This window comes from Chaetura pelagica, unplaced genomic scaffold (assembly GCF_000747805.2).
Source record: "Chaetura pelagica isolate M959 unplaced genomic scaffold, ChaPel_1.0 scaffold82, whole genome shotgun sequence".
NCBI classification, from domain to species: Eukaryota; Metazoa; Chordata; class Aves; order Apodiformes; family Apodidae; genus Chaetura; species Chaetura pelagica.
In genome coordinates, this window is record NW_009952990.1 from 6,545,214 (window position 1) to 6,562,924 (window position 17,711).

The 17,711-nt window shown below is 37.5% G+C and overlaps 2 protein-coding genes across 2 annotated transcripts in view; both read left to right on the plus strand.

The window, feature by feature from the left end:
• Window positions 1-1,718: 1,718 nt before the first annotated feature.
• Window positions 1,719-14,674, plus strand: BAG1 (BCL2-associated athanogene). The gene is made up of 6 exons (XM_009996499.1): window positions 1,719-1,841; window positions 1,989-2,071; window positions 2,993-3,106; window positions 3,612-3,719; window positions 11,567-11,629; window positions 13,919-14,674. Exons 1-6 carry the CDS (start codon window positions 1,778-1,780, stop codon window positions 14,006-14,008), a joined length of 522 nt encoding a protein of 173 aa, XP_009994801.1. The 5' UTR covers window positions 1,719-1,777; the 3' UTR covers window positions 14,009-14,674.
• Window positions 14,675-14,983: 309 nt separating this feature from the next.
• ZNF830 (zinc finger protein 830) overlaps window positions 14,984-17,711 on the plus strand; it is a 15,849-nt gene continuing 13,121 nt past the window's right edge. The window contains exon 1 of the mRNA XM_009996534.1: window positions 14,984-15,004. Within this exon, the coding sequence (XP_009994836.1) occupies window positions 14,984-15,004 (21 nt within the window). The remainder of the gene's footprint in view (window positions 15,005-17,711) is intronic.

Sequence of the window (17,711 nt, forward strand, 5' to 3'; positions counted from 1 at the left end):
TTTTTTTTTTTTTTTTTCTGGCTGTTTTCTTATCTGGTAATTGCTTTGTCATTAATAAATAGCAAATAGAAGGCATCCTTCACTTTGGACTTCAGCTGTCTGATTTGTACTTGTTGCTGTCAGGTGCTGGCTTACTGATTAGTATGAACATTTTTACTGAAGTTTTACCTGAATGAGTGAAAGTGGGGAAAGATGGAAATAAGGTTGAAGAAACAGAATGTTAGTGGATGTCACTTGTATCATTTGACAATCTGCAAGACATTGGATTGAACTCTTTTTAAAACATATTTTGCACTAGTAAGTACTGTAAATTAGTATTGTCATTTACTGAACCAAACTGATAAGCTATGATACCAATTTTAACCCATGAGGTATTTTTCATGGTGGTTTCACTCTGCTGTGAATTTTTGTTACAGTCCCCAAAGTGGTACTCTTAATTTGTAATTTAAACCATTCATGTGCCTAGGCAAGCTTCAACTGTTCTCTTCCATTTTGCTGTTTGTTTGATTGTTTATTCTCTCAACTGCTGACAGACACAGCCTTTACACAAAGCAGTTGGTATCTATCAGAACAGCCTTTTGAAATATATTGAGGTTAGGTCCTAAATTAATGTAGGTTGTTTTTTTTCCAAAACAAATTGGGAAGAAAGTCTACTTATGGAAAATGCTTGGGGAAGAGTTCCTGTAATGTGATTTTGAGCTTAAAACCATTTTGGAATGAAGAAACATTGTTGAAGCTCGCAAGTTTTTCAGGCCAGTGGCAGTTGTCATGTGACTCTGGGAGGCTGGAACATTTTAAAATCTATGTTTCTAGCACTCTTCTTTGTAAAACATACATGCTCTTCAGATTAATGAGTGGCACGTGAATAATTTTCTTTCTGATATCTGTTAAAGATTTCTCTCTTCCTGCACAATAAAAAATGCCTGTCTTGATTTTCCTTGCAGTCAGTGGTGGCTGATTCCTGTGGGTGCTATCAGATTGACTGACAGGCCTTAAGTGTGTGGGAGCAGGTGGTTACAGAAAGGGTCTGTTGCAAAGCAGAGATTAACAGATACACTTCTATTTTGTCTAAGAACATCCTGCTCTTTGCATGCAGGTAATCTTAGGGAGTCTAAATAGGATGCTTCGTAAGTGGAAGGTGACATACAGGCTGAGACTTCTCAAAGTGGTCAAGGCTGATGGTGGGCAGTATTATGGGGAGAAGTAACTGAGAATGTGAGGAGTCTTTCAGGTGACTGGTGGAGGCAGGGTAGGCATTGGTTCTTTGCATCTCATATATGAGGAGTGGGGAGCAAAGGAAGTGATAAATCATCTCAGATTCCCCAAGACTCATGCCATTAAGAGTTCCTACAAATAGGATGTGGAATACATCAGAAAGGTGTGAGTGTTCATGCTTTAAGTTCTCAGATGTCTGGACACCATCTGCACTTTTAAAAAGACGTGTGCAATAATATTTAGCAGGAGTGTTATGCTAGTAGAATGTCCTAGATCCAACTCTTCAGGTGATTGCAATGTAAAACAAAATTGTCAGCTGAGGTAAGTTACTCCAAGATAAAGGAAATGCAATAGAAAACTTTGATTTAAAATTATGATTGTACCTCAGAATCAGTTGCTTGAGAACTTTCTACATTAAGGGAAATAGATACTAGAAACACTGCCTGTAATATTTTCTAGGAGACAATAAGTATTACTGTTACCGTGGTTTTTCTTAGGTAATGAAAAACATAGCATTCAGGTTGCTTCTCAACAAGAAGATGGTGAACCTACACTACAAGACATGGCTGTACTTATTGAACAAGTCACTGGAGTTCCAGTTCCTTTTCAGAAACTGATATACAAAGGTAACATACAAATCTGTCAATGTTTCTTACTGATGATGTTTCACCCTAGTCACTTTCAGGTGTCCATGTTTAGAATGTCTTCAAAAAGACATTCTTATGCCACTAACAATATTTTAGCTGCTTTTTCCTCTCTCATTTTCCATTTAGGGAAGTCTCTGAAAGAACTGGAACAACCATTGTCAGCACTTGGTGTTAAAAACGGTTGCAAAGTCATGTTGATTGGGAAAAGGGTAAGTGTTGCCTTTGGACCTTTTTTTTTTTTTTTCCTTAAATTATTGACATTTCTGTTAGTGGTTCAGCTGCTGAACACAGAAGCAGGTTGCAGCATAAACCTAATCTTGTGTACCTACCCACAAAGCTGAGTTCGTTCTCATGTTATACTGCAAATAGCTTTGCAGTTTGTATGTTTCTGAAATTCCATTATTGACAAACTTCTGCCTAATCTGTTGCTTGTCAGTGCTTTGTGCATTGATGACCTTGTCTGCCCATCTTATTTTTCTGGTTAAAAAATAAAATAAAAAGCTATAGCTACTGAGTCTGCTGCGTTACTTCTAGTGAAATGACTTGTGGATGGCTTTGCCAAATAGAGAATAAGGTAATATGTCAAGTTACCTCTACTTTAAAAATCCTAAGTTAACAAAAAAATATTGTTTGCGCTTTTTCTTTCTCCCTTCAAAGTCATAGAATCATAGAATGGTTTGGGTTAGAAAGAACCTTAAAGATCATCTAGTTCCAACTCCCCTGCATGGGCTGCGTCATCTCCCACTAGACCAAGGGGCTCAAAGTCCCATCCAGCCTGGCTTTGAATGCTTCCAGGGAGGGGGCAGCCACAGCTTCTCTGGGTAACCTGTGCCATTGTCTCACCACCCTCACAGTAAAGAGTTTATTCCTAATGTCTAACCTGAATCTGCCTTCTTCCAGCTTAAAACCATACTTTGCCACTTCAACTGCTTTTGCAATTAAGCTGTGGAAGATGCTTATTTGATAGGTTTTAAAATATGGAAAGAACAACCACAGGGCAATATGTATTTTAAGTTCACAAAAGCCTTTATGTCAGTATCAGCACTGTTGCTGATACTGCAACAGTGTTTTAGCTACATAGTGACTCTGTTTATTCCATAACTGTTAGTGTTGTGCTTTTGAATACACAGAACAGTCCAGAAGAAGAGGCTGAATTAAAGAAGTTAAAAGATTTGGAGAAATCGGTGGAGCAAGTAGCTCATAAGTTAGAGGAAGTTAATAAAGAGTTCACAGGTATCCAAAAGGTATGCCAGTTTTATATAATTTTACATCTTTGAAAACTGTTTTATAGCTTTTTTTTTTTTTTTTTCTTAATACTGTTTAAAGATTTTGTGTTGCCAGTAATAGGCTGACCTCTTAACTGACCAAGGGGCCTGTAAAATTCTCACTGGGTTTCAAATGCTATTTAAGACTACAAAATGGGTGCATGGCACTGTTTAGGAAAACGTAGATATTGTTGTGTATGGAATAAATTTCATTCTTTATATCTAGAAAAACAGAGACTTCTCTTGAAGTCCAAAGGAAAATGTCTGTCACTTGTTTAATATTTTAAGTAAACCTAGCAGATCTTACATTTAGCGTTTCAAGGACTAACAGAATACAGATTGAGATTAGAGTACTTGTCCTACTTTTGAAATACAGTAGTAGTAAAAGATGCTTTCTGCTCTGGTGGATTGACAGAATTTCTAAGCTGAGTATTCTTTATGGTACAGAATAATCTTGTCTTTCTTCCCTCTTTTTCCTCCTCAGGGATTTTTAGCAAAGGATCTCCAAGCAGAAGCACTAAAACAGCTGGACAAGAGGATAAAAGGAACTGCAGAGCAGTTCATGAAGATCCTGGAGCAAATTGATGCCATGGTAAGTAAATAACCACAGAAGAGATAAAAATCCCAGCAGAATCTTACTGTTACGAATATATCTTTAGTGTAATTTCTTTGATATTTTAGAATACTAAAAAAATGTGTTGTGGCTTTGAAAATTATTTAATTGGTATGCTCATTTTTTCTTTAATATCCAGCTCTTGCCCCTGTATGTCTCCCAAAGACTACGTGGCAGCATCTATTTCTAAATGGTGACATTAATGCCTGTGTATGCATCCCCATTCTACAGAAGAGCTTCATTTGGGGCAGCAGCCTGTTAAGACTACATGAAATGGGTATCCTTTACTGAAGTTTTACCCTTTTAGTTTGTCTCGGCAAACTTAAACGTCAACTTCATAGTAACAGTAAAGGTCTGGAAAAAACATACCAGATAAACGTGTTTTATATTGCATACGAACAAGAAGGTCTTGAAGACTGAAGAATTTTGTGGTCAGTTGTATGTGGACTGACAGTGTTTTTATTTGAGATGCCTGTATATAGAGGACTGAATTATTTATTTGGAATGTATTGGGGTATATCCAAATGCTTCACAGTCATTAATGGATCATAACCTTACAGCATATTTCCAGAGTATGCGTATCTACCTATGTCATGTAGTAGTTGAGAGCTAGGTGAAAATAAGGGACTTGTGCAGAGATAAATAGAAGATTGTGGCAACTAGAGCATTTCCTTATTATGTTTCTCTCTGTGCTGATCATTCTCTGTAAACTTTCCTATGTATATCACAATTGTGATATACAACTATACAACAATATTCAACTCTGAAGGAAAAAGGCTGCTTTTCTGTGGTAGTGATGTCTTTGTACAATAGTGAGCTTTTATGGAGTTGTTTCAGAAAGATTCTGTGAAAATGCTTATAATGGGTGAACGAAATATAGTTTAATTGATGGACACTTTGAAAAAGCTTAGCAGCAGACTAAATCATAGAATAATAGTTTGAATTTGCCATCATCAAATGCTATACAATGTGGGTGTGTTCCTAGGAATGGTGGGGAGCTCATTAACTTATTTTCTCCTTTCATGATGTGCACCTGCAATGGTAAACAAGCTTTTGGTGTTTGTTATAGCCAACAGTTCTTAACTACTTCTTAAACATTATAATATGCTAATTATTTTAAAGTCTTAAAAGTCCTTATTCCTTTTCTGCCTCATATAGAGGAAAATTATTTGCTGACAGTTCTTGAATGCTGTCAGAAAGACACTCATATAACTTTGTTCCATGTTTGAAGTAGCAGATTTACTATGTGTTATGATAAAAACAGCAGTAAGTTGACAGCTGTTTCAACTGGATGAGATTAAAGCTTATTTCTGATCCCTTCAATTTCTGATACTAAGTACTATTTAGAAAAACATCAGTATTTGTATGCTGGTGTATAGTTCTGGAACCCAGAAAACAGCCTTGCAAAATAATTTTCACTGCTTCCTAATTAATCTGAACTGAGTTTCCCAAGCTTACTTTTGATTCTGGTACTTTTTGCGTGGCTTAAACAGAAAGCATTCTATGATCTCCCTCCCTGTCCAAAATATTTTAAATAGTAGTACATGTAAAAGATATAAAATATACCAGCAAGCTCACAATAAGAATGTTCCAGTTTGGGTTTTTTTGCAGAATTGTTGTGAAAGTTCTTTGAAGTGTCTTGGCTGTCAGACATTGTTTGGATCAATCCAAAACATCTAGCTTGAGACAAAATGAGATTTGCGTGGTTCTAGATAGCTAAGGGTGAGGAATCTTGCATATTGTTTTCTATCTGTTCTAGCTATGTGGTGCTCTTACTATTAGCAGACACACTCATTAATTAGAGGAGCTGAGTTTGGAACTGGCACTCCTTTTTACTAGATTCCATGTGTTCAACACTTAGGAATTTAAAAGAAGTGATTTAGGAAGTGGAGAAGTGGGTCAGTAATCATACAGTATTGGGGTGGGAGATAATAAATAGTGTTGTAGCTGCTAGAGATGGGAAAGGAAAGTCTTGAAAGAATCTTTTGGGTAGAGTAGCTGTAACTTAAACATTTTAACATTAGATGTCTTTAAATAGCTGCTGCTTCCATAGCAGGAAGAGTGGAGGGATCTTCCGAGCATCTGAAAAAAATTCTGAGTGCTGTGACACAGCCAGATGTTCCCATAAGCCACAAATTGTTTAAGTTTTCTTTGTTTGACAGTTGAAGATTTGTGTGTGTGCATCACCAGAAATTCTGTTTATTTCGGCAGTTAAAACATTTGATCCAGGAGTAAAAGTCAAAATACACTACTTATTAGAGATCTCTGTGAGTAAAACTCAGAAGTGCCTTGACTGAATCACCTGGCTGAGTTTTTTAATTGACTGGAAGGCCTTTTCAAGGAAAATTAAAAAAAAAAAAGCTTTTCTGAGACCAGCAGGAAAAATTAAATCCAGTCATGACACTGTCTATGTCTTACAAGCTTGCGCTAATTTACATGAAGGCTGTCAACAGTATTGCAGGCTGAGAGATTACTTTCTGCTCATGATGATTTCATACGAAATGACAGGTTTATAATCTAGAAAGACAATATTGCAGAGAACAGATTGTTCTAGCAACAGAAAAAACATTCTTTCTCTTCTGAAATACTAGTCACTGATTTTGTTTGCAGAAATTAATGACAAAATCATCTGTCAAATTGCATGTTTCAGTTTTGAGGACACTGATAATGTTACTGACTTGTAATTATGTTCTGATGGCACATCCCCCTTTCTTGAGGAATTTTTTTTGGGTTGCAGGTCCTCTGTAAAACTACTTACATTAATTTACTGTTCTGATAAAGTTTTTTTCACTGTCTTCTTGTTCCTTCTATGGTTGTCATCTGATAAGTCAATACCAAATTAAAATTTTAAGGATTAAAATAAAGAAGTACTCTGAAAAAAGCATATTTGTAAGTGTTACAAACATTTCGTAGGATTCTGGGAAATTTTGTCACTTGAAAGATGAGAATGTATTGCTAAACCTTTGAATATATCTGGATAAACACATACTTTGTAAACATTTATTATAATTCTTAAATCTCTTAGCATGAATCAGAAGTATAACATCAAAGCTTTGGGGGAAATTTTTCAAAAGCACGAAGAGCATGAAAATTCTAAAATCTGTCAGTGAGGGTAGAGTGTTCACTTACCCTTCAGCATTCAGAAAATCTGTTGACAAATGCTGACATTTAATGGCTGCTTTTAAAGAAGCTGAGCACCTGTTTAGATGAAAAAGATTCAGTGTCAACATAATGTGCTTACCCAATTTACCAATTTATGTAACAGTAAGATAAAAGAAAAAAAAGTGAAGGGCTAGTGGTCAGTAAAAACTAGACACTAGAACACCACACATTAGTTTGGATTTTTAAAAGAAACTAGTGAAAAAGCTTCTTGTTACATGAATGGGGTTTCAGCAGAAAATCCTTGTTTGCAACTGATTAACATTGGTGCCATGTTGTAGTAGAGTAATTTTTATTTTTTTTAAGCAATTTCATAGCACACGGAATTGTTTCTACCTATTATTGTTAGTGACTGCAAGTGTAGGAGATTGCCTATTTTAAGAATAGGGTCCCTTTGGTTCTGATAATGTAGTAATAAATAATAAATTTGACTAGCATTTGTTTTGTTTATTAACTGACTAGGCTACTATAAAGTGGATTCAGGCATCACATACTACCTACTGAGGTCATTGGTTTGGTAAATAAGAAATAACCAAAGAAGAGAACAAAGATATGGTGCTTAAAAATCATTACTGGAAGCACTTCCAAAACAAACAGAACTTGAGCAGAACTGAAGGTGACATTTTGTGTTACCAGGAAGTGGATTTATTGCTGTATTGGCTGCAAGAGGGGACAGAAATGTCAGGAGAGTCTGTGTTTTGTAAGAAGCAGTGCTCAGGAGAGAGGGATGCTGCATTCAGAGTTAAAAGAACACTTGGGAATAGAAAGAATCTAGAGGCAGGAAAATGCACATGCATTAATTTATTACTGTGTGAATGGTGATTGGTTTTAAGGGTCTCTTGTGTAAAACATGAGTGTTATGCAAACAAGATGGCTTTGAGGATGTAATGTGTGTCTCTGTAGTCCATCTTGTCAGTGTATCTGCAGGGTGAGAACTCTCTCTCAGAGAGATGTGGTTAAATGATTCTGAATTTGTGGGTGTGGGAGGTAGCCACTGGAAACAGGAAATTGGGCTTTGCTTTTCGGTGGATAGGGGAGAGTAAAGAACCTTTGCCCAGGACTTGTACAGAAGTTGCTACGGTGAAGCCAGCACTGCAGTCACTTTTGGAAATTTTAAGACCACACAGACCAAGAACTGTGAGACTTGAGCAGGGTTTTGTCACACAGAAAGTGCAACAGAAAGAGCAGACCTACTCTTAAGAATATGCTGTGCAGTAGAAAGCCACTTACCTAATCTGCTGCTCTGCAAGCAATGCTAGCATCAAAATGTAGTTTGGGCAAGAGTTTTGCATAAGCACTGCCTAGGCTTAAGCTACTCCTTCTTTAATTAAATTTTATTTTAATTAAATATTGAAATGTTATTGTGACTTAAGGTTTATTGCCAGCTTCACCTGTTAAACCCTGAATAGTTGGACAACGTATTCCTGGAGAAGGAGACGTAAGCTGACTAAGGTAAAACAGAGAGACTGTGAGATTTAATTTGATGTTAAGATATGTAAACTTTACAAATTTGATTGCAAAACACCTTTTAAGCAGCTTGATAAGTTAGTGCATTTAGGCCTTCCATTTCCATGTCTCTGCCAAGGGGCTGACAAGGTGCCAATTTAAAAAAACCCAAAATAAAAAAAAAAACCAGCTATGAGGGTGTGCAAGCAAACATAGGAGTTTGAGCACACAGATGTAATTACAAATAATAGTTTTTTAAAATGTTGTAAAAAATAGAAGTAGTCTGCATGTGTTTACACTCAGATTTCCAAATTTTCTCCAGTTACCAATATCTGTTTTAGACCTTGTGTGGTAGGTGCAGGTGGACTCCCCTGTCTGCTCTTGAAAGTTAACTTAGGCCTATTCTGATGATTGTACGTTAATTGTACGTTAATTTGTACGTTAATTTGCGGTTTCATATGGTTAGGAATACTTGCATAGACCAGAATCTCTTTCAGAAAGTACAGCCTGAAATAAGTATTCAGCAAAGGCAGATGGGCAGTGCAACAGATAGGGTACAATTTAATTTTTAATTTGATTAATAAGAAATTTGAAGTCATGAAAAAGTTCAGTGCATGACATAATTTGTGTGACGATCAGATAACAACTTCCTTTTTGGTTAAAAATCAGCCATTAATAATTAAGCCTAACCTATCTTTGCTATTTCAGGGTATTACATACATGGAGTGAAAATAGTACGCATCAAATACTCCCTTTGTGTTAAATGTTTCTTGCCATATTTTCATAATTTTAAAAAGTGAATTGTGTTGTTGAAAACCACAGGAAAATTAGGAATATTTTCTTGTGTGGTTCCATGGTCATTTGTGTAAGATCACGTAGAATACTTTATGGAACTTTATAATATTTTTGTAAACTTTTTTTCCCTATGATGACTGTAAATACTCCAAAGGCCACCTTTTTTATCTGTGAACTAGAATTGCTGTTTAAGGGGATTCACTCACAGCTTTAAACTAACTTCTCAATTGTTTTGTAATGTCTTTGGAGCATTCAGTTCCTGAAAGAGGAGCATGTGACAAAATCTTTTCAGTGTCCTGCTTATTGGCATGAGGCATGCAGATTTGGCATGCTACAGTGAGCAAGAGCTTATTTTAGTACACAGGAGTAGAAAAGGGACATTGTAAAGAGCAAAGTATCTTCTGAACAAATGAAAAAAAGCTGCTTTGGAAAATGGACATATAACACTTGTAAAAAGGAGTTTTCATTTTAGGAAGACAGTTTTTGAGAATGTAGTAGTAGCACCTTCTGAACCTATCCTGTGCTGTAAACCCAAGCATGCAAGGTGACATAACATAAATGAAGAAAGTGACTGCTGTAGAACAGGCTCCTCTAGGAGGATTTACATTGTGCATGACAGATTCCTGGAGTTAACCCGGTAACTTACTTTCAAAATTATTTCTCCTCTTTCTCACAAAATAAGAGGAGTCTATCTAAAGGATAGATACATGATGGAATGCATCTTAGGACAAGCTGAAGAGTATTTTTGGTATTGAAAAGATTAACCAAATAAAAAAACAGCTTAAGTTTTGTAAGATAATACTGCACCAGTTTGCATTTGGAAGGGTATCTTCCTTAGTCTGCGTCCTCTCCGATGGTCAGACTGATGGTCAATTTTTCCACCTGAAATAAATGTATCCAAGTTCTGGTTCTGTTTCAGGAGATGCAGGCTGACATAAAAGCTCTCTGCAAGGAAGATCCCTTTTGTGATGTTGAAGGGAAGTGTTAAAAGTTTATATGAGTTTCATACAGCTTAACTATGCTGCTGTTTGGGAAAACTGGTAGTGGAGCAACAGAAATTGAAGCTAGAACTACAGGAATGGAAGATTCTCTTACCCATCTTCCAAAGTCAAACTAACAAAATAAAAAAATTCTGTCCCCTGAGAAGACATTAGTGTAGTAGTAGTTATTCCCATTTCCAATCCTCTTACTCTTCTTGGAGACAAGAAGCAGCATTGTGTGTCTAGAAGGAGTGAGAGGTATTTAAACCATAAGCTAATGTAGAAATAAAATGTAAGAACATGTCCCACCTCACTGTTGCGTGCCCATTTTCTCCTCACCCACAGTGCTGGGAACGCATGCTAAGCCTGCTGATAATTATTTCTTTCTCTGATAGCTTTTACAGTGTGCTAATTACTGCATAAATACTGGAGCAGTGTGATCCTTGAACTTCCTGGGATCTCAGTCATCTCTATAGTTTCACTTCTCATGATGGACTGTTTTTTTTTTGTGTGGAGTCTTGTGTATTTTCAGTTCTTACATAAAGCTATGTGCAAGACTGATACTTAACACCATGTATGTTTGGCTAGGCATTTTTATTGTTATCAAAGACTGTGTTTCTAAGCCTCTAAACCTCGCAGTGGGGCTTGCATTTTAGCTGAAGTAAAATACAGGGTAGTACAGGGAAACCTCTATTCTTGAGATGGAGTTAGGGTAAAAAATACAAGATACACCAGTGAGAAACTCCCAAGATTTTTATGTATTTTCAATAGTGAGAGCATAATGTTTCTGAGAATGTTCACATAAACTTTATGTGAGGATAAAGATCTGTTTTACCTGTTTCAAAAAAAGTCATAAGCCTGAGCACTGTTTCCCACCAACACGACAATTTTTCACTGCTCCAAAAAGACAAAGCTTATAACCTTTGCTTAAATCACATATATAAATATATTGAATGGCAGGAATATTACAAATTATGCAGTTTGAATTAAATTTAAAACTTTCAGCATGTAACTCTTCACATCTGTCCGTTTCCATGAGTAGATTGCAGAGAAGATCCCATGTACAGCTTAAATAGGCTGGCAATACCTGCATTACTAATGATACATTCAGTGATGGCAAGTGATTGTGTTCATAAGAAAGGAATTAATCTTACAGTCTCTGAAAAAAATATGAAGCTCAGCAGAACAGTATGCCACAGTAGACAAAAGCAGCGTGTGCAGTTATAGCTGTATATTAGCTAAAGACACATGATAAATGTTTTGTTTCAGTTCTTTGTAATCAGCATGTTGTATCCCAGCCTTCCTGAATTCATGACTTTTTCTTCTAAATTCTTTTTTGTGTAATCATCATTACTGAGCAGGCATGGCATTATCAGGATGCCTGTTAAGAGGATTCTTTGATACCTTCATTAAGCTGCATCGACTTGTTTGTTTGTTTTACTGCAGAATCTGCCAGAGAATTTCAGTGATTGCAAACTGAAAAAGAAGGGATTAGTGAAAAGAGTTCAGGTGAGCATTTTAATTTTTTTTCTTTTCCATTTATGCTGGGTACTTGCATACCAAGAGTCTGTTAAAATGATACCTGTTTAGAGGTTAGATTTTTTCCAGCGTTTATTCTTACATTGGTATTTTTAATTACCTCCCTTTAAGAGATACTTCACAGCTTTATAAAACATAATGCAAAAATACAGTTTTCATAGTTTATGCTGTTTTCAGGTAATATTTGTAATTTACAGTAGTTGTTGGCCTTCCATCTGCCTGTTTGATGTCAAGTAATTCTGATAACTAGTAAAGAAAATGGGATGATTCCTCTTTTCCCTGAGTGAGCCAAGTAATGAATGAGGTCTGGTCACAAAGATTCAGTCAACTGTAACTCCTGCTGTCCATTGCTAGAGGTGGTCTTTGGGAAAATTAGCTTCTGTTGTAATGTTCCCACTTTCTGTGGAGTGTCTCTGAAGTAAAATTTGTTCAGAATGGGTGTGTGGGAGGTGGGTTTTTTAATGGCTTTGCCATTGTATGATGCTTACAAATTCCTAGGCCTAGTTTCTGTAAGAGACCCTGAACTGAAGGTTTGTTACTAAGTACTGGAATTTGTCCTTCCTCCCACAAAAGCAAACTTCCATAAATGAATGGTAATGCTACTCATGCTACTGCTATTATTTATATTACGCTAACTTCAGTTACAGCTTAGAGTCTTGAAAATTATTTGTGAAAGTACCTCGCATTCATATATGGAGTTGAAATATTATGTATTTTATTGTAGTCTTATTAATAGCCATCTATTTTAGAGGAAGCCTTACCAAGAAATATTTGATAGTAGAAATGTTTTTTATCATAGCTTTGGAACAAAGGTCTTCGTACAGAGGTGAGTTGAGATAATGCAAACTGAAATTAAGATGTTTGCTGGAGTAGCTATGTTATGTGAGACACTGAACATGCCCCTGATTACATGTTCCTAACTAAAGCAGCAAAACTGTAATAAGCAAGCTACTACAGCTCCACTCTTGGGTGAAGTTATTGCAGAAGTAAGTGGGGCTTTGTATAAGAACTGCTTTTAGATCATAAAGCGTGCTGTTGAGTAGAAATAAGAATGATTGATGTGCTTTTATAGGCGTGTTCTGCGAGGGTAGGTTATGGACCTACTGAGGACCTCAGAAGAATCTGAAAGGGTTTCAGTCCATAGCAGTCAACAACAATTTGGTTTTTCAGAGCATGAAAACTGTGCAAGTTATGCTTATTACTTTTAAGTATTGATGAAAGCAAGGGGGAGCTATTAATTGCCTTGTGTTGCTGGCAACCATCTATCTTCCAGAATTGTGAGAGATACAAAACACTTTTGCCAGCAAATGCAGTTGTTACTGTCTTGACTTTTCCATCCTTCAAGTCCTTACAGAATTGAGTTGATGCCAGCTCAAGGGATTGGTTGAAGACATGAACAGTGTGATGGCCCAAAAGCTTGCTTCTCTAGAGGGATGGAAGTTTCTTAATGTCATTGTAATGTAAATAACACTACCTACCTGGTTTGACCATTAAAGTTTAGTGCAGACATAGCAAAACTGAGAGCAAGACATGTATAGAATAGTCTCTTCAGAAACTACAGTGTAGTCACATACATTGGAATTGGCCTAGAAGAATTTACTGGCTTAACGTGCTGGCATGTGCTGCTGTGTACACCCCAAGCAAAGTCACCAGTGACTGCCAGCTCTTAATTCCTGGGTGTGGGTTGCTATACTTGTAAGAACTCGTGGGCTGGTTCTAAGAAAGCTTAAGGTGCTGTGGACTGCCCTTTTTGGAAAGGAGCCTTTTGTCTTTTGGGGCACACCAGCTACTTATTGATAAAGATGAGAGCTAATGTTGCCCTGTATTCCTAAGAAACAGAAAAGGCCTTGGTTTACTGAAATTTATTTTAGATTTAACTAAGGTTTGTCACTCCTTCCCTTGGTTACAGAAGTATGTTTTAGACAGGAGCTTAAAAGTCATGTTCCAAACTGAAGCAGTAACTTGTCTGAACCTTCATGATCCTTACTGTTTTTTATGAACTTAGGGTCAACTCAACTACTTACATGGCAGGACTGGTGAGAATGGGCAGCCATATTGTTGCCTTATCAAATAGGGTGTTTCTGTTGAATTCTGAATAAGCAGAATAGTGAATAAGCTATTATCAAAACTGAACTGGAAAATGGTTGTAGAATTGGCTTTTTCAAATTCATGGTTCAGACTGTAGTTTCTGTTCTTGAGAAGCATCTACCATTGGTATAATTGCATCCTCAATAACATTTGTTTGTTTCTTATTCTCAGGTTTTTCTTGCCCAGTGTGATACCATTGAGGGAAATATTGGTCAAGAAATGGACAAGCTACAGTCAAAGAATTTGGCACTGGCAGAATGAGGCATTGCCCTACGTAATTAGGAAACATAATTGCTCTATGAGCAAGAAGAAAAGTTTGCTCTTTGTTTTGGAGCATGTATTCAGCTTTTTTTTTTTTTTTTTTGGAAGCCCAGTCTGTTAGACTGGTACTAGTCAATCACTTCTTGCTGGTTGTCTGATTTGCCGCTTGGTTAGACCTATTATGTTGAAAAGAAAATCCTTCCTGAAGAATTGCAGAAATAATATTTGTGATTAATTATTATGTATCTTATGGACGAATGTTTAGTTAACTAAGTCACAAAGTTTTCAGTGATGGGCAGTTTTGTCTGATATGTCTTTGAATTTATTTGCAGCTCAGATCAAAGAAGGTCTATAATTGTACAAGTGCCATAAGTTGCAATTGTAGTACTTCAGCTGGAATGAAAAAGGCAAACTGAGACAACATCTGGGAAAGTTGAACAGTCTAGTAGACAGTTCAGAGCAATAAAAAAACCCTACACATTTGTATCTACTTAATGTTTGTATGCATTTATAAATATAAGAAAGCTTAACTATAAGGAAGTCGTACCTATTTTAGCCTTAAATTGTCACAATAAATGGAATGTACTGTAACATGTATGGTACTTAATTTGGAGTGGTGCTTTAAGTTGTTACTGAGCTCCTTGATACAGATGTTTTTTACTTAGATTTCTGATGTAGTGTGGATTTTATATCCTATTTTTATTATTTGTGTTCAGTCTTGAGTTACGACTGGGAACAAAGTGAGATTATTCATGCTGCTCCTATACCAAGGGTTCAGTTCAAGTAAGGTGCAACTAAGGAGCTATTGTGAAAGATTTTTTTATACTTTTTTTCTAATATCACTTAAATTAATGATGCTATATTTAATGGAAAAATACAGTGATTATTTCTAGTCTGTTAAGTTATCATTGAACTTTTGTAACTTGTTAAAAAGTGACACAACTTTATTTTAGCAATGCCATGCAACTGAGGATTATGACTGATTGTTGCAGTCAGGTATGTGCCATGCCTGGCCTTCTCTGTTAGGTGAAAAATAAGCTTTTGCAGGAGATGCATCTCAGAAGATGCAACCAACTTTGCAGCTGTTGGTCAGAGCTGCCTGTAGCTGATGTACCTAGAGAGGGTGTTGCTTTTTCACTGATGCTTCTGGTCGGTAGGTCAGTCATATGCACAGTGGTTGGTGAAGTAGTGACTGGTAAGGAGCCTGTTTTTTGGGGGAAGGGAGAAAAACCTCTTTTGTCTAAACTGGGTCAGACTGAGGATGTTTAGAGATGGCCCTTAGGTAGCGAGCCTTTATCCACATGTGACTGTTTTAAGATTAGTTGTGCTTTAAACAAAAAATAGGAAATGCGTGTTGAAAAAAAAAATTAACTTCTAGTAAGTTATAAACTTAAAATAATACCTGAAGTAGTATTATTAGTGTATTATCTTTTATGTTTGTAATTAGAGGAGCATTTCTTCAGTGGAAAGGGCCACTAGGCAATTGAAATGATAGCTTTGCATTAGAAAGGGTCGCTTTTATTCTACAAATGCCTTTTGACCATACCAAGATTAGAGTTGTTGTGTTTTTAATTGTTAATCCACTTCTTCAAGGTTGTATTTTTTGCACACCTAACTCTCATCTCAGCATCTGTGGAGGGTTTTAAGGTCTAAACTCCTGGGAAGCTTGTTTGTCTGAAGTTTGGAAATGGTATGTTTGGTAGGATTGTGGGTATTTTCTCCTGTGCTGCTAGTCTGGTCATGCTGCATTTTCCCAGCTCTGTAAGGTTAGGAGGAAGAGTTGATTGTAGCCATTATTGTGAAGCCTTACATGGCTTGGTGCTGCTTGTGGAGCAGATTCATCTGACTCTTAAGCCACCAGCAATACTGTTGACTAATTCAGGGGATGCAAAATTACCTGCTTTCCTGTGATGGAAAGGATCCTCACCCCCTCAAATATAAGTCTTCTAATGCATTGGACTCTCATGGGTGCATATGTAGTCAGCCAAGTATCCTCCTGTGCCTGTTAAGAGAACTGGGAGTTGTGGTCATGGCTAGAACTGCATACATATCTGCTGCTCAAAGTATTCACTTTTTGGTGAGAACACAAGGCTGTAGGCAGACATGGTCTTTTGTATCTTTACTTAAGAAGAGAAGGCTGTTGACTTAAGACACTTCGCAGTACTCCTTCCTAGAGACTGTTGCTCTTTGAGATGTTCTTGTGTGAGTCCACCCTAAGCCTTTTTCAAAGCTGGGAGCATTAACTTGAAGACGTTCCATAGCAGATATTTTGATAATCTGGCACTTGGAGGCAAAGAGCATGACTGACATCTCCCACTGGCACACTGGGATTCAGCAAAAGGTCGATTTCCTGAGCTGAAGTTACCTTACAGTGGTGGCTCCTGATATCAGTGTTTGGTTTCTAGAACAGAAGTATATGTGTATGAAGACAAATTTTTGCAGTATAAATTTTTTTGCTTCCAAGTATAAAAACGAGTTGACTTGTTTTGAAAAAGGGATGGTTGTATTTAGTTACGTAAGATCTTCTAGAGTGGATTGACTTTTATACCTAGTTTTGAAAGAAGAGCCCTAATAGTTTTTTCATAATAGCCTTAAACTTCAGTAAAAGCAAACCTGTGCTTTTGAAAAGTGCAGCAGACTACAGTTGTGAAAGGAATGAGAAATTTTAAATATTCTTCAGAATTTTTAAAGGCAATCAAGATAAAGCTATATTCTGACTGATTCTGTAGGCCAGGTGTACTGTGATACCTGTTTTGCCACTGAATCGATTTCCCTCCCCAGCTGGTCTCCCCTGATCACATCAAAAGAGAAGTTACTCCCTTTTCCTGTAGTTACACTTGCCCATTGTCCTCCTCCAGTCGCTGCACTGCTCTGGTTGTGTTTACACACCTCGGATTTGCCATCTGGGCAAAATGTCTTACTGTAAAGTTCATCTTTTGTGAGAATGGATATGGAATCACAAACTTCCCTGCCCCCTGATTCTGACCCAGCTGTCTGTAAGCTGTTGTGTGAGACGAACCAAGCCCAACGTTCAGGGAGCAGTGGGTTCTGGAGACGTGGGGTGCCTTGCTCTCTGGGAGCAATGTGAAATACACTGCTTGTCGTGGTGTCCCCTGTGAACAAGTTCTCATGAAGGAAGCGTCACTGTAAACCTGGAGGAATGCACTCTTGGCTTTGAACAGGCACTCATGATTTGGAGTAGAGTGCTCGACACCCTGCAGCTTGGGGCTAGATTGGTTTTAGTTATTTTATTGTACTGTCATAAATGAAAACGTGAAAAATAAAGTACGAGAAGCTCTCTGGTGTCCGTGGTCATCCCACAGTGACTGAATGCTGCAGGTGGGCGGGAGGGGGAGGCACTGGGGAGCAGCAGCTGGGCTGGGGCTACCAGCCTCCCCACTCGGAGCCTGGAGTGCTGGACTTGGCACTGGCAATTTAAAAAGCTCTTTTCACAGTTGTGTCACACACGGAGGGTTTCTGGATCGGGGTGTACGGGAGGTTCTGGGTTTTGGGGTGGGTTGGTTGGGGTTTTTTTTTTTGTCTTCCGGGCAGTTTTGTGGGGAGAATTCATTCAGAGACAGGCTCACCAGCTGGATGGTGGCGCCTCTTTCATCAGAGCGGTGCTCTAAGGGCTGAACTCCTAACAGAGCTGATGAAGCCGGATAATTGTAACTTGGCGCCTTTGCGACGGTCCCGCCCCTTC